The sequence below is a fragment of the Crinia signifera genome, chromosome 4 (genome assembly GCF_055691185.1).
Source record: "Crinia signifera chromosome 4, ASM5569118v1, whole genome shotgun sequence".
NCBI classification, from domain to species: domain Eukaryota; kingdom Metazoa; phylum Chordata; class Amphibia; order Anura; family Myobatrachidae; genus Crinia; species Crinia signifera.
This window is the reverse complement of record NC_139220.1, coordinates 129,616,185-129,641,487: the sequence shown is the minus strand read 5'-3', so window position 1 is coordinate 129,641,487 and position 25,303 is coordinate 129,616,185. Positions and strand designations below refer to the sequence as shown.

The window sequence follows — 25,303 nt, the reverse complement described above, 5'->3', positions numbered from 1 at the left end:
ACTCTGTATCTAATTACTAAATAAAACTAGACAATAGTATAAAAGTTAAGTATAATTTGACAGAATGGTTAGGAGGCAGTTACAAAAACATGTTTAAAGTGTCTTCTAACTTAGGCCTCTGGGGGCAACACAATCAAGATAATGAATCCAGTAGGCTTCTTTCTTCAGGAGGGCCAGTGCCCAATCCCCACCCCTGGACGATGGTGCAATCCAGTCATGTATCATGACCTGCTAATATGACACTTGGTGCTTTTGCCAATAGTAAGTTCTAATCTAATAGATGAGCAATGTTGACTAATTATGTCATCTAACAGTCTTGCCAATATAAACAAGGCCACATGGGCAGGTGAGGATTTAAATTATATGGTCGAGTAGACCATGCACTCTATGCCTCAACATAATTTTTCTTTCTGCTATGATGGTGGCAGAAGAGCTTGGCAGGTGGTACAGCCTGTATATTTAAAGCAGCCTTTCTTGGTAGATAGCCAATTAATCTCAGAAGAAGGCCGCCTATTTTGATATAGTTGGTCTTTGAGGTTCGAGCCCCTAGATATATGAATGAGGGGCGATTTTTTTCTCCAACCTCTTAAAAGCAGGGTCAGATGCCACCAAATGCCAGTTCTTAATTACTTTCTTTATTGCTTCCATATTCATTGGATGTTAAATATTTTATTCAATCGACCATTGTTTTAGGTACTCTACTTTTATCTTTTGAAAGCCTCTCGCTTTAGTGAGACTCCTCTCTAAATCTTGCCATTTATAACCCTTTGCCAAGATGTGGTCTCTCCAGCAATTGGTCTTCATGTTTCTGTTCTGAGTTTTTGCGTAATACCCGTAAAATCTATGAAAACCAGCAGATAGTATTTTAGGCATGGTGGGTGGTGGCTTGTTGCCCAAAGACATTCCTAGCTGTTTCTTTCCTGTATAAGGTATGTTGTAGCATCGGCCCAGTTCAATAAATCAGGGCATCCAAAAAACGCATCATGTTTTCATCAGCTGCTGCAGTAAAACTTATTGGGTTATCATAGAAAGAACTCTTATTTCCTCTCCAAAGGACAAAAATGTCATCAATGTTTATTTTAAAATACACAAGGTGCTTTGAGTAGCGCTGTAGAATATGGCATCATCCATAGTCATTAGAGCCCACAGCAGTCCCTGATAATTGGACAAATTTACCTTGATGTGAAGTGGTTAAGTTCCAATGCAGAAATCAGGAACTTCACCAGGGGACCTTAATAAAAACATTTCTGTAATACTTCCCGAACCACCTGAATGCCTTTTTTTTGTGTGGTGTGTGTGTGTATAGAGAACATAAATCTAATGTGCAGAGTATGCAATCATCAGTTAAAATCCCTATTTGATCCAGATCCCTTAGTAAATCATCTGTATCATAGATAAGTATTAGTAGACTTAACTACTGGTTGAATGAAGAAATCCAAGTAGATCGCCAGAGACTAAAATTGAACCCCTGGTGGAAATTATTGGGCGGCCTGGGGCATTTTGACATGTTTAATATTTCTTTAGAGTGTAAATGATCGGAGAGACTGAAAGATCAACAGTTGGGAATGCTGCACCAACCATCCTCAAAGGTTAACTTATGGCCTTACCTTTGAGAAAGCTGTCAGCCAGACAGCAAAACATGTCAGGAAGCACCTGCTGATTTTATTCTGTTGTACTACATTGATTGGTATTGGACACCTCACCTTTTGGAGATTTATACAACCACCATCATTCCTGGGCCAGGAGCTGTGAAAGGTACTATCCTTCTATCATCAATTTGGGATTCCACCACCTACCAATTGCGGATTACAAATACGTGCAATCGTTGAGGACACCCCTATTCCAATCTGGGGTTCATCCACGTCCTCCAGCGTAATTCAAATCCAGTGAGGTTTATGGACCCAACATTCATCGAGCCCTATAAATAGCCCAAAGGAAGCCAACATCTCCAGGAATTTCCTATTAAAACTCCATATTGCACTCCATACCACGAAGTATACAACCCATATATATTTTATGTTAGTATGCAAGTAGATTAATTGTTTATCTTAAATGTTTTTATACCAAATTAATTGTTAATTCCTTTAATCAATTACACATATTGTTTACCATTAACCAATTGATCCAGACTTCTTAGCGCTCCACCTTTTTGCTATTTGTACCAACCATCCTCAAGCCAGCTTTGATCACTTCCCAAAATTATAAATGCAACTTTATGCTTCTTTTTTTTTTTTTTTAACATTAACTTTTTTTTTATGGGAAAAAACATCCGCAAGCTGTCTCAACATCTCATTGTTGTAAGAAGTAAAGTCTTGCATGACCACTGCCTCATCTTTTATCAGCATTCTGTATTATCAAGCTGTTATTTTATAATGTCTTTAAAGCTATACTTTCTTCATAACTTAGGTTGTCAAAATCAGTAGAATTAGCTGAACAAACACTGCGTTGTTTGATGCTGGATCAAATAAACTGGGCTTTTTAAATAGTTTGGCCTTAGTTGTAAATACAATACGAGATGTGTTTTTATGATCAAAAATTCCCAAAGCCTCAGATTACGTCCTATCTTATAGTGGTCAATTGACCACCAAAAACCATAATGTGGTCTTTTTGGTGCAGCCTTAGACTGCCATATCTTAGGCCTCAATCCTGCACTAAAAAAGGGGATGTGGAGGAGGATGTACCATGTTGCGGGCAAGGTCTCTACGGATTCCACCTCCTGAGGACAAGTGTGAGTTGAATTTATCATAATCGCTCTCGTTTTGTGCATATATGTTCCTAAAGTGTCTCTCTAAATTCTATCACTTGGGGAAATCTAAACAGATCACCATTTCCAGAAAGGCATCTATATACCATATGTTGGTAGTCCGTTTCCACTTGGTTACGTTTCTTTCTCTTAGCCTATTAATTCTGTTTTTATAGTTATCAATATGTACTTGAAGACTGTCTTGTCACCCCTCAGTTTTGTCATTCTTCAATATTACAAGAGATGGCCATACACTTCTCATACAAACACTACAATCCCTAGGACACAGCCCTTTCTTGGTTCTCATCCTACCTATCTAACCACTCCATCCGTGTTCGTTTCTCTGATTCCTCCTCCACTTAATGCTACCTCTATCCGTTGGTTTACCTCAGGGTTCAGTCTTAAGTCCTCTGCTTTTCTCAACTCTTGGCAAACTAATCAGCTCTTTTGGATTTCAGTATCCTCTGTATGCGGATGATACTCAGCTATATCTATCCTTCCCGGACCTGTCTACATTGGTATTGGGCCATTCTTTTTGCTGTTTCATCTCGGATGTCATATCACCACCTCAAACTGAATATTTCAAAAACAGACATATCTGGTTGGTAACTGGTATTTTTTGGTGGAAATATAATTAATTCTATCGCTGTTGACAATATGAGAATCACTCCTACCACTCAAGCTCGCTGCCTAGGTGTCATCCTTGACTCCCCCACACACACACACACACACACATTCAATCGAAAATCATGCCACATGCACCTAAAAAAAAGTGTTAAAAATTTGCCAATACAGACTCTCACGACTACAATCCATCATCTTCGTTTCTTTAAGATCTGATTTTACTTTCTTTAATTCATTACCCACTTCCTCAATAGCAAGTGCTAACAAATTTAGCGAAAATTTGTTGATTACCCCACTCCAGAATATGCAGAAACATGGGTTTCTGTGTCCGATGGTGGGGTGTATTGGCTATCCTAAACCCACGAGACACTCTATTTTGCCAATAAAAATCTGAGAGAAATTAATCAAAATTCCATGTATTAAATATATTTAGGTCCCTTTTCGATCTTTTGTAATTGTATGTAATTTGTAATCAATGATTTATGAAATGTTGATGGTACATTGCAAGTGGTCGAGAACCATAAAGACCAATTTCCATATGGAAGATCAGATTGGAGAAGACCTGATGCAGAGAACCTGGCATGGTACAGTACAGAGGATTTCTGATCTCACACAGTAGTTTCATATACAGATGGATTTGTGTCCTTGATGTACACAGAAATGCACATATTCTTTTAATTGCACATTGCTTTCAGAACAGCATTTGTTGGTAACCTTACAGTTCATTAAAACAATGATTAATTCCTTTTGAAACTGATTTAACTTAAAGCTTTTCTTTTCTTTTTTTCATCTTATATGTCTTTTTACTATTTTTTTAGAATAAAGCAAAGAAACTAAAGAGAACAGATTTCTTATTTAGGTACTAAAACAAATGGCCTGGACAGATTTGCTGGTACCCCATAGAAAATATACTGGAATGTAGTGATATTTCAAGCCTAATTTATTTCTATAATTAGCATTACACTGTTTTACATACAGTGTGACTAATTAGATTTTACATTAAAAGTTGTCACACTGGTTTGGTATCATCGTGTGCACCACATATAGTCCACAAGATGCAAAGGAGAGAGTTTTCTGAGGAGATCAAAATGTTTTATTTTTTATAAACTGGCACGGTAAATGCTTTAAGTCAATCTCCAGGCAGCTTTATGACTACAGTTCAAATATGGCAGTGTAGCAAGCCTCCCTATACGTGGCTTTAGGAGGAAAAGCAACCCCAGGAATAAACAGAAGGATTAAGGTTAAAGCTCTGCCTTAGGTTCAGGTCATGGGTCCTCCGAATAGCATAATGAATCACACACAGCTAGAAGCCCCAAGGGTTTTTTTTTTTTTAATATTAAAGTGGCCTTCTATGAGCCCATATCTGAATCCTATGAACCTCTATGGAAAGAGCTGAAACTTTTACGGGGAGTAGGTAACTATGGAACCTGCGACAGTTGCTCAGGAAGAGTCCGCCTATCTACCTTTTGACTGGTATGGAAGTCTTATTTAGAGCAACAGAAATTGCTTTGCCTTTTTTAAAGCTTGTGTAACAAAATGGAGATGTGTTAACATACATTTAGCCTCCTTGCACACTAAACAGCCATTCCAGTCATGCCGTGCGGTGGAGTAACTTGGTAACAACAGTATTCATTTTTTTTTTAATACAGCCTTTTTCCATTAAATGTGACTTATTCAGAAAACTATGCAAAAAAGGATGGACAAGCAGTTGATACGGATTCACATGATGTGGCATGCCTTTTATTGTGTGTGTGTGTGACCATGGCTGTATATGCATACAGATTGCTATGTAACATTTATTTCCCAGAAATCCTTGTAATGTTCCATTGTGTATGCAGTCGCACACAGACTATAGTCATGCTGCTGGACCTGGCCTCCTACAGCTCCCGCTGCATAGCGCATTGAGGTTAGATGTATGAGGACACATCTATATTGGGTTAAGATCACATCCTTTTTATCCATGCCATTTTATTTTTTTTATTATTTAAAGTATTCTGTTGAATTAAAAATCAAATGCAAAATCTATTAAATAAGGAATAAAACTGATGTATTGCAATTGCTTTTGTCAGTTCCAAGTTATTTCAGTTCAAATTGGATACGAATACATTTGCCCACATCTGTATGTTTTATGGCACAGGTTTATGAAGGTTGACCATTTATAGATCTCAGAAATATTGTAAATGTACTCATCATAGATAGGTTTGAGTTCCATTCAAGGTTCAATTCCCCATGTTATTCAAACAGTGATTTTACTGAAATCTTAATATATGCCATGAATACTTGGTCCACACCATTACACCACTGGCCTGCATTCTTTTCACGCACCATGATCGATGTGTAAACACATGCAGTTTTGTCTCATTCTTGTCCTATATTTCGAAAGAGCTGACAGAAGCAACAAAAGAAGCTATCTTCAACTACACCTTTTTTGTCAGTTGGTTTTGTGGACATACACCATGGATACCAGTGGTCAGAACAAGAATGCCGGCATCCAGATGGAGTGAATATCGAAAGGTGTCAGCCAAGTATATGTACCTTCGCCCTGCCCTTCCTTCCTATGGCCTAAGTCGAGTCTTCCTACTATGCAGCCTAACCATAAGTTCCCTGTTTGTGCTTAATCCTAGCCCCACCCCCCAGCTTAACGCTAACGTGGATCACATACTTGCGTTCTTCGGCGTTCTGGCAGTTGAGATGCCAACATTGGAATTTCCATTGTTGTTGGTATTCCAGTGCCGGTCTTCTGACAGATGTTGACAGCTTCCATTTGGTGGTGACCTGTAGAAGTTGTTTAGATGTGCATTTTGAGTAGTTACTGGTCTGTCAACTTGCACTCTTCCTTTTGCGATTCTTTTGATCCTTCTATAGTATGTTCGAGCTGATGGCTTTGTGAATATATATATATATATCATTTGGTTTAAACCAATTGTTTTGTGTTATGTAAGGTTTCTTTAGTGTGTGTAAAATGTAAAACTTGAGAAGTGAAAAATCCTTCATAGAACTAAATATTTGCTTGGATATTTTGTTTAACTATGATTTTGTTTGTAGAGTGTGTTCAGTGATCTGTAAATCAGCAGCATACCATTCATAAATCTAAAAACGCATGAAAACAAAAAATCCCCTCCATGTAGTATATTGAGCCATGGGTGCCACAAGCTGGAAAAACATGCACACGGTTATAACCCTGACAAGCACTGAAACCTTTCAGGGGTCTGTTTGTATGGTGGTCTGAGAAATATGAAGTTCATTTTTTAGAAGGGCAGCTTTCAGAATTACTGTGACACAAACTGGGCAGAATGCCAGAGCTGGCCCGGATTCAGACATTGTCTTTCCCTCATTGAAGTGTCAGAAAGTAATTCATGGAACATTTGGCTGAGCAGGCAGCTTTTTCATTGACTTTCAGTGTGGCAAAGTCACATGAGTTCAGGACCTGAAGCCAAGCGATGCACAGAGATTTGCTAAGGAGCTGGAATCACTCAGGCTAGAAGAATGCCTGTGTTTTGATGTGGTTTTTAGCATCATTTCAGGTGTGATTAATATCAAGGTAATGCATTTTGAGTATTGGAGTCCAAGAAGTATATTAAAGGGAAAATTAAACGATTTATACTTTTCATAATTTTTCCCCCGCCTATGTAATATAGAAAAATGTAGATTTCCCACATATACTACTTCTACACTAACAATATTTACAGTACACCTACTAGAAAGAATTTATCATTTAAAACATAACCTTTATTGATTCGGTACTTGTTTCCTAGCACGGCGCCCAATATTTTCATCTTATGGCATCTTATGCGATCGCATCGCATGCCATATAGCCGCATACAATGCATGCGATTCGATGGTATACGATTTTTTTATTGTACAACTACCCTGATGGGTCCTTACAATGTTAAATGGCCCCCCATACTCAATGCCACCCCCATGGTCAACGCCAACCTGAAGCGTGGCGAGCGCAGCGGTACGTGTCCTCCGACCTTTTCATACCCCCACTATCCACGTCGGCGTGGAGTTGATATTAGATAGTGTGGCAAGCGCAGCGAGCCTGAAGCGTGGGGAGCGCAGCGAGCCACCGAGCCCAAAGCAAGGCTTCGCTCGCCACACTCCGGGCTCGTATTATGCGGGACTCGGTGGCTCGCCATACTATCTAAAATAAACTCCACGCCGACGTGGATAGTGGGGGTATGAAAAGGTCGGAGGACGCATACCGCCGACCCTCGCGTCATATGGCATACGATGCGATGCAATATGTTATTGTACAACCTTGTATCACATACCATCGTATGCGATGCCATGGGTGCAGTGCTAGGAAACAAGTACCACTGATTCAATTAATACGGCAAGTGATTTTTTGAAAAAGAAAACACTTAAGCTGTGTACACACGGGCGTTTACAAGGCCCCCGTTACACAGGGGGCCTTTTTGTTGAAAATTCTTTATTGAAAACACATGGTCTTGAATCAACCCAATCTCCAATATTTACAGTAGTTGTGCAATTGAGTGATAAATGATGTGACGCAAAGTAAAATGTAAATACAGAACAATTTAATTTGCAAATTTAGTTTTTCGAAGCAACAGTGCATTTTAGAGCTGCAACTTTTTAGACCAGACAAACTTTGGGGTCTGATCCTATTAGTTGCGGATGATTCGCAAGTGTGAATGCAAATCATGACATTACTGAGGGCGCACTTTATGGTGGACATAATTGGCATAAAAGCACTGGCACCACCATATCGTTACGCACTATGTTAAGCGAATGTGGCCTAGTGAAGGGTGCAGGATTGGATTCATTCAGCAGGTGCTGTTGCCAGCGTTGGAACGGCACCTCGCACCCTTCGGCGCGAATAGGATCAACTCTTTAGATTCCCAATTAGTTTCACCAACCTGCAGACTTTCTCTTTACTTTTCTGCATTTTTATAGTGGTTGAAAGGAGTTAGGATGGAGATTTATTTCTGCTATTTTAGGTGTAGATGGGGTATGACTGGGGATATCTAATGTTAACACCTCTCCTCACCAGTAGTGGAACTTATTGGTTGAATGCCCACATTCAAAAATATAGTTTGGGCCCCCTTCCTGCACCCCAAACCCATGTTCACATGGCAGTGGGTGATGAGGAGAGGCAGAGTGTGACAGGAAAAAACAGTGGGTTCCAGGAAGACGGTAACTGGGTCAGCAGTGTGTCCCTTAGCAGTGGCAAACGCAGGATTTTCAGAAGGGGGTTTCCAGAGGGGCGGAGCAAAGCACAGAGATCGACACTTAGGTGACCCAGTATATGCCGGAACAGTTAAAGTATTATAGATAGACCAAATGTATATAAATAATAATTATATATATATATATATATATATATATATATATATATATATATATATATACACACACACACACACATCCAGGGGCGTCAACAGCAGTGTAGACCCCTGGGCATAGCAATGTATTGGGGCACCTACCGATCCTCCAGCGGTAGGGGTGGGGGAAGCTTTGATGTCCCCTGGGTGGTAGGGGGTATTATATCAACCGCTCAGCATGTAGGGCCTGGATCAGTCATTTCCAATAATTACCCCTTTACTGCACAGATGGTGGGAGAGGGGGTGGGAGAAGGGGGCATTGGGCTGAATGAAGGGACCCTGATATATAACTTCCAGGGTGTTTAATTTGCAGAGGAGGGGTGTATAGTGGAGTGGGCTTATTATTCATAATTTTCTGGTGGGAGGACAGCTTGCTTGACTGCAGATATCTCCAGTTCCCAGAAATAGATTTCTTAGATTTTAATGGAATTAAAAACTATAGAATCCCACCTACCAAATGGTATTGGGTACTAGGGGATCAGAGTTCAGGAGGCAGAGCAATCTGCCAAGGAGTATATAAAACTACATACCAGGTGTGTGGAGCTGGAGCAGTAACCAGCTGCTGGAAGGCTGATATCTCTGGTTCTGGGAACAGTAGAGACAAGCTGCTAGTGTCCATCAAAGAAGGAGAATCCTAGCTTTTGGAATATACCCTCAGAAAAAGTCAGACAGAAAGTGAAATATCTGACTGGGAAGACCAATTAACAGGCTTGGATGGGGACCACTGCTTTGAAGTCAGATATCTCCGGTTCCCAAGGGCCAATTTTTTTTTTAATTCTTGTATCCATGGAAAGAGGGGACCCTCAGCTTTCAGCCTAGGGCCCTTAGACTCCTGGGGGGGGGGGGGTTCTGGGTACTCAGAAACCCCCCCTGCGTGCGCTACTGCTTAGTCCTTAGTTCTGCCCCTGTTATTAACTCTATTGCCACTGCTAGCAGCTTTTACAGTGTGCAGTGGTGCTAATCAATTTGCTACAGATCACCTCTTGCATGAAACATCCATGTAATTAGGCTAAATACCATTTGTACGCATAATCAAATCCTATCTGGACAGAACACGGTTTTACTTTTTAGGGGGATGTTTGGTTAATTTTCACTTCTTGTTTTCTCTAACAAACATTGAGCAAATAAACTGCAGTGTTACAAAACACAGGGCTTGTTCTCCGAGATATTACTAATATGCATCTTACATCTTCATATTGAAATACATTAGTTTCTTCTTTCTAAAGAAGAGATTCCTGCAACTATGTAACCGCATGTTTTCATTTGAAATTTTGTTTATTTTCTTTGCTAGAATCATATTGTTAAATGTTGCACTGCATAAATGAGTAATAAACAAATGCACTATACATGTTATCTGTAATATAGTTTAGATTTTATTTACAATCGTATTGTAGTAATGTCTCTTGCAAAAACAAATTTTGTCTGCTGCTGTACTACAAAGCCGGACATTGCATTCAGTACTGTCAAGCTCCTTGACGTCTTATGAGTTTTCTGTGAAAAGTGTCTCCGTTGACCAACCCAGGACCTTGGAGTGTAATCTGTAAATCTTTTTTAAAATACTTGAGATTTTTGAAGACCATTCAGCAAAGAATATTTACACTGACAGCCACAAACTTCAATCAAAGTGTCTCTTAATTTCTTTGTATAGTTAATGACCTGTAATGTGAACTGTGAAGTTATTTGTATTACATTTTATGTCTGATTTGCATAAGTAAATGTTTTTTTTTTTTTTTTTCTTCACAGCCACAACAAGAGAAGAAGTCTGGTCAGGTAAATCATTTTATTTCTTAAAGTTGCTTCTATTGACCAACCTTAGGCCATATTAAGGGTTGGATGTGATTCCATATTGTTACAAATGGACAATTTTTATTTTTTTTGCTTACTGTGCATGCATCAGAGTCCTAGCAAGAAGGTCTTGTGACCATAGTAGTCCTATGGATTAGAATTTAGAGTGACAGGCAGAGACCTTTGGGGGAGGTAACGGGATTGACTAATAAAATTCAGGCATATTTCAACTATATAGGGCAGTGATTTTCAACCTTTTTACCTTGCGGCACACTTTAAGATTTTAAAATTGCGACGGCACACCATGAGATCCCCACAGGGCAAAACACATTGGTCCTCACAGGAAAAAAAACAAACCTATTGGCCCACATATAAAAATAATCACACTGGTCCTCACAGGTAACAAAAATAAAATACACTGGCCTATTACATGAAAAGAGGAGAACAGTAAATAACAGTTGAACTGGTGGTGGCTGTAAACTGGTTTGGGCATCTGTAGATCTGAGGGCACACTTGAGAACAGCTCAAGGCACACTAGTGTGCCATGGCACAGTGGTTGAAAATCACTGATATAGGGGGTGAGTCATAGCCAGCAGCTTTATCTGCAGGCAGTTTCATAAGCCCCAGTAACTTTAAGATGGACATTCTTAACAACATAGTGCTTCTTGGATGTCCGATGGTGTGGTTGACGTTCATCTGATTCTGCGTCTTTGATAAATGACGATCAGTGTCTCTGTACAAAAACACTCCTGTGATGCCTTTTTGGCATTTGCAGGTTTTTTTCTGGTCCACCTGAGATCCAGCCTGCAGCGACGTGATTAGGGTCCACCTCAAGATCAGACCCTTTTTATAAAAGATCATTCATCTGATTTCACTTTGGGCAGTATTCAATGTGAAAAATTCTCTGTGCATGGCAAGAGATATTTTTTCTCTCGCCATCCACTCGCTGCGAGTCTTAACCCCTGCAGCGGACGAGCGTCCGCGGCAGGGAGCTGGCAGGGAGCCGGGGGACGGTGGCAGCCAGGGAGATTAAAGTCTCCCTGGCTGCTCCAGAACATATGTGGAGGGGAGGTGGGCTCCCAGGGACCCAGGCAGCACAAGCTGCCCCCCCCCCCCTATAGCCAGCGGGGGACCCAGTATTCACTGCACCCGATCGTGCATATGTAATGATTGGATGCAGTGAATATATGAATATCTAATGAGCGGCTCGAGAGCTCCGGCCCCCTGCTGGCTGCTCTGTGTAATAAAAAAAAAAAAAATTTAATTAAATATATATTCATGTGCTATAAGCACAGGAATAAAAATAACATGCCCCTTCACAGAAAAAAAACCCTGATTTTTTTACACCAAAATAATAAAAAAAACCTTTTAGTTTAAAAGTTCACATTCCAGTTCTCCATGAAAAGATGGAGAATTGCTACACGGAGAGACACGGCGAAAATCACTTAAAAAGACGGCGAAAATATCACATTGAATAGGGTGGTTCACAACTCGAAAACAGCACAAACTCGCCATAAAACAAGGTGAATTTTTCTCATTGAATACTGGCCTTTGTGTTTTTATTTAGTCAATATTCAGTATTCCAAAAATTATTTATTGAAAGCTATTGCATTAAATATTGAGTGGAATATATTTGAGGCATGGATATTTCAAAAGGTCTAAGTTCTATTTAGGGGCCTAGGTCGAAAAGCAACAATTTCTGTATCTATTATATCTAGCAATCTGAAAAGTGTGGAGAGAACAATTTTTTTTTCTTCCTTTTCATTGGTCTTCTGTTTGTAGCTGCTATAGCTCCTCATGGGAGCTCTGCAGTTTATTAAAAGGAGAGAAGCTGTGTTACTTTCATCTTTTGTATGAAACTTAATGCCAGTTCTCCATGATCTTCCTGCTTTCTCCCACAATGTGGGCTGTGTGTGTGTGTGTGTGTGTGTGTGTGTGTGTGTGTGTGTGTGTGTGTGTGTGTATAAATGCACCATAAAATCCCACTTATAAGTAAGGTATATAAATATATTTCCTTGGATATCGTATTCGAAGTATCACCTGACACCTTTTTGGACATGAAACCTTTTTACTCACCAACTGTCCTGAAGCATATTCCTCACAAATTACCACTTTTAAGAATGTTGATACCTCTACTTGGGATCAAATTTCATTTTTTGTTTTGCATTTATGTGATGTGGGCTCAAGTTGAATCAGATACAGGTATATTGGTGCACTGTTGTCCAAGTGTGTGTGTGTGTGTGTTTAATAAATATATATATATAGTTGGCTTGTCTGTAATGGTCGATGCTGCCAAAATGCACTGGTGGTCCACCTCCAGTCAGGAAGCCTTTAGTTTCCAATGCCCTATTTATATAACACCAACTTTGTTCTGCTCCTCTACAGTTACAAAAAATATTACTTAACAATGTTCCCACCCAAAAACACAACATATATATATATATATATATATATATATATATATATATATATATATATATATATATATATATATATATACCTTTTCACTCTAGTGAAGTTACATAAATGTATGCATGTCGTGGTGTTTTTGAAGTATGAGAGGCTTACAAATGTCAGTGTGTTTTGGGTAGAAGCGCCATTTTGTTGTGATGTGCGCTTCTACATAAGTGAAATGTTATGCATTACTACTGTTTAGATCAGGGCTGGGCAACACTGGCCCTCCAGATGTTAATGAACTACACATCCCCAGGATGCTTTGCATTAGTTTTGCTATGTGGCCATGCAGAAACTGATGCAAGGCATGCTGGGATGTGTAGTTCATCAACATCTGGAGGGCCGGTGTTGCCCAGCCCTGGTTTAGATTAAAATGTATTTCCCAAAACGAAGACATTTTAAAATTCACTTGATAATACTTTATTTCCAGGGAAAATGATGCATTACAAAATTGTGAAAATTACCTAATTGTCAAGTTGTAAAAGACTTGAAAATAGGTATTAAAAATACGATTTATAAAACTTTTTTAAAATTTGGCCACTAGGTAATGTAGTTCAGTTTTCCATTAACAATCGCACCGTGTGGAAAGAGGTTTTTTTTTTTTTGTATTCTATGCAAATTTATTAAGCATGGTGACCATGCAGCAGCCAATAAGCTCCTGACTGTCAAATTACAGGTTGGCTTTGAAAAATGACAGTTAAGCTGCATGCACATGGTTTGATATGGACTGTATAGTCCATGTTGGTAGAAAACCTAGTACATATCGCACCATGTGTGTACAGCTTGGGATGACGCGATGTGCCATCGTGGGGACTTTATCATACGAAAAATTTAGACTCTGCAGGCAGCTCGATTTTGACTAAGTGTACAATCTAGTATAGCCTTATGCAGAATAATACAGTATATAGGCAGTCCTCTGTAAAATAAATGTATATTGAACATTTCCATTTTTATATTTGTATTCTTCACTAGATGTTAGTTAATACTCAAGGATTCTTTGTAAGAAATGACAGTAACATTTATTTTTTTTGTCCAGTTGCAACTTAAAATGTACTTTGCCTGACGTCAGTTTTTAAAAGGATGTCCCGACTCCCATTGAAAGTTCAGAGGCCGTGAACAACTACTCTGTCAATCTGCTTCACAGTTATCCTTTGTGTTCAAATGAGTTTCCCTTTAAAGGAGAGGAGTTCAGGCTAAGAATTAACAAGGACATGAGCTCATGCTGGCTTCCTAATCTGAACGGTGTAAGGAAATAGTGATAAATTATATAAACATGGGGACTACATGGAAGTTCATGGAGTATAATGTAAATCTTAAACTACATTCACAGGAATCTCTTCCTTTTCCATCTGTTTCCTTAGAATATCCATATTGATGTATTTTCCATGTGGCAGTGTGAATTTAGTTTGAAGCTTATCCTTTCTAACAATGCTGCTTTGCGAACACTGCTCTTTAGCAAGAGATATACAGGCATCTTTTAATTAGGGATTTTACTGGCTTGTGTTCAGGAGATATTTTTTTTTATAGGAACATCCATATGAGTTTTTTTAATGAAGATTTAGTATTGCGGTTTCATTTTCATTCAGTTTTTATTTTGTACAATGTATTAAGTTTCTTATACAGCGCAGCATGTTCCCTTGTGCTTTACAATTTGAAATCGGGATAAAACAAACTTGATAGCTACAGACAGTCAAAATGGTAGGAGGGCCCTGCTCACAAGTTTATAATCTATAGGGACCATAGTGAAATTAACAATAATTTACATAGAAGACCATAAAATGCACCCATGCCAAGAATATGGACACCAAGTAGTGACTTTGTTTTGGTGCACCACTGGTTCCAGAACAAATGTTTCTTTATTTTAATTTTACACTGGGTTTAAAAGAATTGTACTTCAATAACTAATCTCTTTTCCAGGCCACCGGCAGGTGCACAGGTGTATTCATTATTCACTGACACATTTTAAAATATCCACAGGCGGAACTAATTATTTTACTTCTGTGAGGAGACCTGCAAAACATGCACTGTGTGGGGGTCCTTAGGACCGATTTTGAGAACCCGTGGATTAGTCCATAATTTTTACGTTACAAATGGCATACAATTATGATCTGAAAAGCCTTTATGTAAACAAATTACCACTTGCCTACTTTAAAAAAATGCATTTCAGGGAGATTGTGAAGTTAGCACTGTGGACCTTTAGCGCTACATCTGGGAGGTGTCATAAAATGACTTGCATCCATATGTAGAGGAGCCCCAAAGCAGTTAGGAAGGACTACTGTACTTGTCATGTGTCAGGGATTATTTATTCAGTGTTCTTTGCTTGTCTGCCAGCAAAGTATAATCCATTACTTGGATAATGTAACCGTAATTGAGGGTTAGTGTGGGTAGCATGAATGCTCTAAAATAGGTGAAGAAACTGAAACAAATCCTGTCCCTCACCACCTAAATTGAACCCAAGGATGACCTATAAACACATTTTTCTTAATTTAATTTATTCTAAATTTCTTATTATACTTTTGGCCTAGCTGTGCTGTGAAAAGGTTTCTGATAGTCCAGGGCGCAGCGTTTGAAAAATATGTTGAAGAATCACTAGGGTGGTTAGCATTACTGCCTCACAGAACTGAGGTCTTGAGCTTGATTCCCATGAACAAAAAAATTAACCCTAGCTTGTGTACCTATGATTGGGAATATATAAATGCATGCTCCACTGGAGCATAGACTGATGTGAATGGCTATCGTAGAAAATAGAAAAGATGTGAATAAAACCAGCGCTGAATGGTGAATGGGAGAGTTCAATTGGATATGATAAACAGCATAAATCCTACTTCTGAATGTCCCATAGATGTATGCAGGTGGCAGTAACTTGAAAGGCAGGTGGGATCAAAGATATCCCCTAATGACAGACACTTACTTTCAAGTTCTGACCCGCATGCACGTAGCAGTATCTGTACAACTTCAAAAATCCCCACGTCTGTATACAGGCAAATTGGAGTCAGACTTACTTTAGCTTTCTGTCACGCGTGTACGTAACAGGTTCTTTACACCAAACGCTCCACTCCTCTGCTGGTAAAAACGATTTATTCTCTCAGACATACAGGTAAAAGCGGGGGTAATGTACACGGGAACAGGTAGTATGAAGAAAAAGGACACGCTGGGACGGATGTCAGATGAACAGGCGGGCAGCGCTGCAGACGCTGCGGCTTCGGTCCTCTTTGTCTTGACAAAGGAAAAATATCTTCCGAAACGCGTTGATGCCGACTCTATTGAAGGAAGGACAAAGACACAGATCAGAGGACCGAAGCCGCAGCGTCTGCAGCGCTGCCCGCCTGTTCATCTGACATCCGTCCCAGCGTGTCCTTTTTCTTCATACTACCTGTTCCCGTGTACATTACCCCCGCTTTTACCTGTATGTCTGAGAGAATAAATCGTTTTTACCAGCAGAGGAGTGGAGCGTTTGGTGTAAAGAACCTGTTACGTACACGCGTGACAGAAAGCTAAAGTAAGTCTGACTCCAATTTGCCTGTATACAGACGTGGGGATTTTTGAAGTTGTACAGATACTGCTACGTGCATGCGGGTCAGAACTTGAAAGTAAGTGTCTGTCATTAGGGGATATCTCTGATCCCACCTGCCTTTCAAGTTACTGCCACCTGCATACATCTATGGGACATTCAGAAGTAGGATTTATGCTGTTTATCATATCCAATTGAACTCTCCCATTCACCATTCAGCGCTGGTTTTATTCACATCTTTTCTATTTTCTACGGTTCCTGAGTTGGGGAAGTTGATGGTCCCCTGAATTTAACCAGCTGCTCGTTATTTAATTAACATCCACATTTGCGCCAGATTAGGAGTATCCTGTTGTTTGCCTATGATGTGAATGGCTAAGTTGTTCCTGTAATGCAATTGTTAAACAAATCTGTGCAAGGGAGTCTTCTGTTTCATGGGTTTTATTGAATTTGTTTTATGTCACAAAGTGATTGAGTCTCTTAATAAATAAATAAATAAAACTAAATAAGTCTCTCATACAGCGCAGCAATTTTTTTGGGCTTTACAATTGGAAATAAGGATAAAACAAACTGGGTAGTTACAGACGGTCAAAATAACTGGAGGGCCCTGCTCACAAGCTTACAATTTATAGAGAAATAGGCAATGATACACAAGGATAGGTGTTCTTTATTGCATAAGGGTCCACCAGATTGCAAAGTTTCTTGGTGGACTGTATGATACAATGACCCAGCAGTGCAAGCCAGGGGTCAGGAGGATGGAAAGGTGAGAGAAAATAAGTGAGGCTATGTTTGTACTGCTATCAAGGTAACTGGATAGGAAAGGTTTATGAAGGTTATGTGGCGGTTCCGGAATTTGATACCCTTGCCAGAAGCGATGCGTTTTTTAGGGTACGCTTGAAGGTTTGGAGACTAGACAAAGATTATTGTAAAATGGTTTGGCTTTTCTATCTTTGTTGTAGTGTCTTAGGTATTCATGTCCACTATACTAAAGCTTGGTGCACCCCTAAAGCTTTATCTTTCCAATCTATTTGGTTGAAACAAAAATCTGGTAATGTATGGGAGCATATGAGAAGCGAACATTTGCTTCCAAACATTGGAAAATAGAAAATAGCCATTCAGACAAATTGACTAAATCCATTTGATTTTAACAAATTTATCCGAACAATTATATTTATCCATTTTCCAGCATTTGGAAGGAAATAGTTGAATGTCATTTGCTGTCAAAACACATTATCAGGTTTTTGTTTCCCTCAGACAGATTGGACAGCTAAATCTGTAGGAGTGTACCAAGCTTTAGATCCACTGTGGTTGTCGTCATTTTAGTGGTTCCAATGATGCTCAGTACTTCGGCCTTAACAGCCAAGGGGTGTTGAAAGGAGCACAGATTATTTTCAGTGTGGGGCTAATGGGGTTTTGTGGTCAGAACCCACGAAAGAGGAACTTGATCTGCTTCGGACCATACTTATGCTGATTTTCACTAGGTATGGAATGTGGACTACACTGGGTAGATTCATCAAGAATACTCTATTCTATAGAGTTCTATGTTTAGCATTTATTGGGGTTTGCTGTTTTTAACCCCTTCCCGACAATTGACGTACATTTACGTCATGGTCGGGAAGTACTTCCCGACACATGGCGTAAATGTACGTCATGGCTTGTAACTGACAGCAGACATGTCCCTGCATGCCCAGGGGGGGCTGCGATGCCGCCCCCCGTCGGCGATCGCTGTGATTGGCTGTTCAGTGTGAACAGCCAATTACAGCGTTTTCTGTGTCACCGGCGAATAACGTTCGCCGGTGACACGCGATCGGAGGTGATTGGTGCTGTAAAGTACAGCACCAATCACCGCGGGGTGTAAGGGTGACACTGGTGTCACCCCACCTCACCCCGCCCGCCCCCAAAGGCCGTGATTGGTTCGTCGGACCGACGGACCAATCACAGCCAAGGAGGGAGATTTAAACTAACGGTGACTGCACTGCAGACGCCATTCCGGTCTGGAATTGCGTGCAGTGCGGTCACCGTGCCTAGCTGCCGCAGTATACTGACCTGAACCGAGCAAAATACTTACCTGATCACTGCTTCATTACTGCTTGTAGTGTGCTGGATGCTTCCTGGATCCTGTTACTACTTGTGACTTCCTGTGTTGTGAACTTGTGCTGCTGCAGTGTAATAGCGTTAGATAGAGAGAGATAGAGAGAGATAGAGAGAGATAGTGTCAGAGAGTGCTATATTTTGTGCTGCTGCAGTGTGATATAGTTATAGATAGAGAGATAGAGAGATAGAGAGAGATAGTGACAGATTGTGCTATATATTTTTTATATAACTGACTGCTGCCCCCCCTTTTGTGCTGATCAGTATAAATCAGCAACTTTTTGGGGGCGCAGGTTTTTTTTATATATATATATACCTGTCAGTGCTGCTGCTGCAGTGTTATAGAGTGATAGATAGTGAGAGATAGAGAGAGATAGTGATAGAGACTGCTATATTTTGTGTCTGCTGCCCCCATTTTGTGCACCCCCAGCAACTTTTTGGGGGTGCAGGGGTTATTTTTCATATAGTATATAACTGTCAGTGCTGCTGCTGCAGTGTCATAGAGTGATTTTGTGGGTGTCCTGTGGCCACTGTGCGCTGATCAGTGACGTACATCACTGATCAGCTTTTTCGGCACAGGGTTGATCTTTTTTTTTTTTTTGTATCAAATTCCTGTTGCCTTTGAGCGCTGTTCAGTGACGGGCGTTACTGACCAACATCTGTGCTCAATTTTTGGCGCAGGACCTTTTTTTTTTTTTTTTTTAACCCCTTCAATATTTTTTTTTTTAACCCCTTCAATTTTTTTTTTTTTTTTAACCCCTTCAATTTTTTTTTTTGGTATAAAGTATTTTTTTTTTTCTGCACTACATACACACTACACACTACATACCCCCCGGGTTGAAATAAAGTTTGTACCCCCCCCTACACTATACACGTGTTGAAACATTTCACTACCAGTAACACAAAAATAAAAATGGCATCCCAAATGTCATCCCAAATGTCATCCCAGTCATCCAGAAGAATGTATTCAGCGGAGGAGGCATATGCCATGCTTGCCTCTGACTCTGACACAGCCAGTGATGCAAGCGGGGAATTTGAAGGCTTCGTCTTAAGCTCCTCTTCCTCCTCTAGTGATGAGGGACCCCCTCAAAGACGCCCCCGTAGAGTGATAGATAGTGAGAGATAGAGAGATAGAGAGAGATAGTGATAGAGAGTGCTAAATTTTGTGTCTGCTGCCCCCGGCTTTTGTGCTGATCACTATATCTGAGGTGATCAGCAACTTTTTGGGGGTGCAGAGGTTTTTTTTTTTTATATATACCTGCCAGTTGCTGCCAGTTGCACTGTCAGTTGCACCAAAGGTTGTGCACCTGCTGCCCCTCACTGGTAATCAGTGTCGCATCACTGATCACCTTTTTTTTTTTTTAGGCTGCTGTGGGTCTTTTTTTAATTTTTTTTTTTTACACACACTGTGATTTTGTGGGTGTCCTGTGGCCACTGTGCGCTGATCAGTGACGTACATCACTGATCAGCTTTTTCGGCACAGGGTTGATCTTTTTTTTTTTTTTGTATCAAATTCCTGTTGCCTTTGAGCGCTGTTCAGTGACGGGCGTTACTGACCAACATCTGTGCTCAATTTTTGGCGCAGGACCTTTTTTTTTTTTTTTTTTTAACCCCTTCAATATTTTTTTTTTTAACCCCTTCAATTTTTTTTTTTGGTATAAAGTATTTTTTTTTTTCTGCACTACATACACACTACACACTACATACCCCCCGGGTTGAAATAAAGTTTGTACCCCCCCCTACACTATACACGTGTTGAAACATTTCACTACCAGTAACACAAAAATAAAAATGGCATCCCAAATGTCATCCCAAATGTCATCCCAGTCATCCAGAAGAATGTATTCAGCGGAGGAGGCATATGCCATGCTTGCCTCTGACTCTGACACAGCCAGTGATGCAAGCGGGGAATTTGAAGGCTTCGTCTTAAGCTCCTCTTCCTCCTCTAGTGATGAGGGACCCCCTCAAAGACGCCCCCGTAGAGCAGCTGAGACCCCCCCCCCCCCAATAATTGATCTCGTATGGACCCCACCACCAGACAATTTTGAGCCCCAGGTTCCTGAGTTTTTGGCCATGCCAGGAATCCAATTTGATTCCACAGGTCTCAGAGAAATTGACTTTTTCAAATTATTTTTCTCTGATGATTTTATAAATTTAATGGTGGACCAAACTAATTTATATGCCCAGCAGTTTATTGCTCAAAACCCCACGTCATCATTTGCTAGGTGGACCCCTGTAGATGCAGTAGAGATGATGACGTTTTGGGGTCTGGTGTTTCATATGGGCATAGTAAAAAAGCCAGAAATTAGGCAATATTGGAGTACAGATGTTCTGTACAACACCCCATTTTACCGTATGGCCATGCCCCGGGCTCGATTTGAGACGATCCTTAAATTTTTGCATTACAACGATAATGCACAGTGCCCACCCAGAGATGATCCCACCTTTGACCGGCTATTCAAAGTCAGGCCGGTCATTGATCATTTCAGTGGCAAATTTGAAGAGATCCCAGATAAATTCATTTGCATAGACGAGTCCCTTATACATTTTAAAGGAAGGGTTAAATTCCGCCAGTACCTTCCCAGTAAGAGGGCAAGGTATGGCATAAAAATGTATAAGCTGTGTGAAAGCACCTCAGGGTACACCCACAGGTTTAGGGTATATGAAGGGAAGGATTCAAGAATTGAACCGCCAGAATGCCCCCCCTCCCTCGTAGGTGTTAGTGGAAAAATTGTCTGGGATTTAGTGCACCCCTTCCTGGATAAAGGTTATCACCTCTATGTGGATAACTTTTACACCAGCATCCCCCTGTTTAAGGCCCTTGGTTCAAGAGGTACAGCAGCTTGCGGTACTGTGCGCAAGAACCAAAGAGGCCTCCCAAAAACGCACATTGCCCAAGTAATGAGAAGGGGTGAAAGCAGGGGAATATGCACCGAAAATATGTTGTTGGTCAAATATAAGGACAAGAGGGATGTCCTTATACTGACAACAATTCACGGAGACAGTACCACCTCCGTCCCTGTACGAGGTACCAGTACCCACACCTCAAAACCTAATTGTATCCTGGATTACAATAGGTACATGGGCGGAGTGGATCTTTCAGATCAGGTACTGAAGCCGTACAGTCCCCTGCGGAAAACAAAAATCTGGTACAAGAAGCTGGCCGTGTATATCATCCAGATGGCACTGTATAACGCTTACGTGCTATTCCGTTCTACCAGCCAGAGGGGGACATTTATGCACTTTCAAGAGGAAGTCATAAAGGGCCTAGTATTTGGGAACCAGCAGGCAGAGGGCCCCAGTACTTCTAGTACTGGCCCCCGTATTGTACCAGGGCAGCATTTTCCTGATGAAATCCCCTCCACTGGAAAAAAGGGCAGGACACAAAAAAGGTGCAAAGTTTGCTATAAAAAGGGAATAAGAAAGCAAACTATTTTCCAGTGTGACACTTGCCCCGACAAACCCGGCCTATGTATAAAGGAGTGTTTTAAAATATACCACACATCTATGGATTTTTAGGTTCATCATTTCACCGTGCTTCGGGGGTCTTGCTAATGCCACATAGCACCCACCATTCATTCCACCAGAATCTGAGCCGCAAAATCCAAAAATCACTCCTTCCCTTCTGAGTCCTGCCATGCACCCAACTGGTATTTTTTGGTCACATGTGAGGCATTGCCGTACTCGGGAGAAATTGGGGCACAGATTTTGGGGTGCTTTTTCTCCTTCATACCTTCTGAAAATGAAAAATTTTGAGCCAGAACTGCATTTTTGTGTAAAAAAATGTAATTTTTCATTTTCACTGCCCAGTTGTATCAAAATTGGTGAAACCCCTGGGGGTTTGAAATGTACACTATACCCCTAGATGAATTCCCTGAGGGGTGTAGTTTGCAAAATGGGGTCACTTGTGGGGGGGTTCCACTGTATTGGTGCTTTGGGGGTCTTGCTAATGCGACATAGCACCCACCAACATTCCACCAGAATTTGTGCTGCAAAATCCAAATATCACTCCTTCCCTTCTGAGTCCTGCCACTTTTTGGTCACACATGAGGCATTGCCGTACTCGGGAGAAATTGGGGCACAGATTTTGGGGTGCTTTGTCTCCTTCATTCCTTGTGAAAATGAAAAATTTTGAGCCAGAACTGCATTTTTGTGTAAAAAATTTAATTTTGCATTTGCACAGCCCAGTTGTATCAAAATTGGTGAAACCCCTGGGGGTTTGAAATGTACACTATACCCCTAGATGAATTCCCTGAGGGGTGTAGTTTGCAAAATGGGGTCACTTGTGGGGGGGTTCCACTGTATTGGTGCTTGGGGGGGTCTTGCTAATGCGACATAGCACCCACCAAAATTCCACCAGAATCTGAGCTGCAAAATCCAAAAATCACTCCTTCCCTTCTAAATCCTGCCATGCGCCCAAATGGTATTTTTTGGTCACATGTGAGGCATTGCCGTACTCGGGAGAAATTGGGGCACAGATTTTGGGGTGCTTTTTCTCCTTCATACCTTCTAAAAATGAAAAATTTTGAGCCAGAACTGCATTTTTGTGTAAAAAAATGTAATTTTTCATTTTCACTGCCCAGTTGTATCAAAATTGGTGAAACCCCTGGGGGTTTGAAATGTACACTATACCCCTAGATGAATTCCCTGAGGGGTGTAGTTTGCAAAATGGGGTCACTTGTGGGGGGGTTCCACTGTATTGGTGCTTTGGGGGTCTTGCTAATGCGACATAGCACCCACCAACATTCCACCACCAAAAATCACTCCTTCCCTTCTGAGTCCTGCCATGCACCCAACTGGTATTTTTTGGTCACATATGAGGCATTGCCATGCTCGGGAGAAATTGGGGCACAGATTTTGGGGTGCTTTTTCTCCTTCATACCTTCTGAAAATGAAAAATTTTGAGCCAGAACTGCATTTTTGTGTAAAAAAATGTAATTTTTCATTTTCACTGCCCAGTTGTATCAAAATTGGTGAAACCCCTGGGGGTTTGAAATGTACACTATACCCCTAGATGAATTCCCTGAGGGGTGTAGTTTGCAAAATGGGGTCACTTGTGGGGGGGTTCCACTGTATTGGTGCTTGGGGGGTCTTGCTAATGCAACATAGCACCCACCAACATTCCACCAGAATCTGAGCTGCAAAATCCAAAAATCACTCCTTCCTTTCTGAGTCCTGCCATGCACCCAAATGGTATTTTTTGGTCACATGTGAGGCATTGCCGTACTCGGTAGAAATTGGGGCACAGATTTTGGGATGCTTTGTCTCCTTCATTCCTTGTGAAAATGAAAAATTTTGAGCCAGAACTGCATTTTTGTGTAAAAAATGTAATTTTTCATTTTCACTGCCCAGTTGTATCAAAATTGGTGAAACCCCTGGGGGTTTGAAATGTACACTATACCCCTAGATGAATTCCCTGAGGGGTGTAGTTTGCAAAATGGGGTCACTTGTGGGGGGGTTCCACTGTATTGGTGCTTTGGGGGTCTTGCTAATGCAACATAGCACCCACCAACATTCCACCAGAATCTGAGCTGCAAAATCCAAAAATCACTCCTTCCTTTCTGAGTCCTGCCATGCACCCAAATGGTATTTTTTGGTCACATGTGAGGCATTGCCGTACTCGGGAGAAATTGGGGCACAGATTTTGGGGTGCTTTTTCTCCTTCATACCTTCTGAAAATGAAAAATTTTGAGCCAGAACTGCATTTTTGTGTAAAAAATGTAATTTTTAATTTTCACTGCCCAGTTGTACCACAATTGGTGAAACCCCTGGGGGTTTGAAATGTACACTATACCCCTAGATGAATTCCCTGAGGGGTGTAGTTTGCAAAATGGGGTCACTTGTGGGGGGGTTCCTAAATTTTAGCATCTTATGGTGCCTAGAAACCTACATGGTGCCTAAAAAATAATCTCATAAAAAGGAGGCTCCAAAATCAAGTAGGTGCTCCTTCTATTATGAAGCCTGTGGTTTGGTCAACGTGCACACTAGGGCCACATATAGGATATTTATGAAAACAAAAGAATTGGGGGAATCAATTTTTAGTCACATTTCTCTAGTAAAATGTACTGTGTTCCTTAGAAAAATGTATTAAAATTGCAAATCTGCAAAAAAAAATGAAATTTTGAAATTTCACCTACACTTTGTTTTAATTCCTGTGAAACACCTAAAGGGTTAACAAACTTCCAAAATGCTGTTTTGAATACTGTGAGGGGTGCAGTTTTTTAAATGGTATCATTTATGGGGGTGTCTCACATACAAGTCCCTCAAAGTCACATCAGAACTGAACTGGTCCCTAAAAAAATCAGTGTTTGAAATTTTCTTGAAAATTTGAGAATTTGCTATTCATATTGTAAGCCTCCTAGTGTCCAAAAAAATTAAAAGGAAGTTGAAATAATGATGGAAACATAAAGTAGACATATGGTCTATGTTAGTTATTAACTATTTTGAGTGGTATGATTATTTGTCTCACAAGCAGAAAATTTAACATTTTGCAAATTGCAAAATTTTCCATTTTTTCACGACATTTTGGTATTTTTCACAAAAAAACACAGACTGTATCGACCCAAATTTACCACTAATTTGAAGTACAATGTGTCACGAAAAAACAATCTCAAAATCACTGGGATAAGTAAAAGCAAAAAAAAGTTATCCCCACTTAAGTGATACATGTCAGATTTGAAAAAAAGGGCTCTGTCAGGAACGCAAAAACTGGCTCTGTCAGGAAGGGGTTAATTTAAATCCTCTGTTGGCTTT

The 25,303-nt window shown here is 40.5% G+C and overlaps 1 protein-coding gene across 1 annotated transcript in view; it reads left to right on the top strand.

The window, feature by feature from the left end:
- The window catches only part of HMGA2 (high mobility group AT-hook 2), a 129,483-nt gene that overhangs the window by 90,657 nt on the left and 13,523 nt on the right, over nt 1-25,303 (top strand). Inside the window, exon 4 of the mRNA XM_083182451.1 lies at nt 10,456-10,482. Coding sequence (XP_083038577.1) covers nt 10,456-10,482 — 27 coding nt within the window. The remainder of the gene's footprint in view (nt 1-10,455; nt 10,483-25,303) is intronic.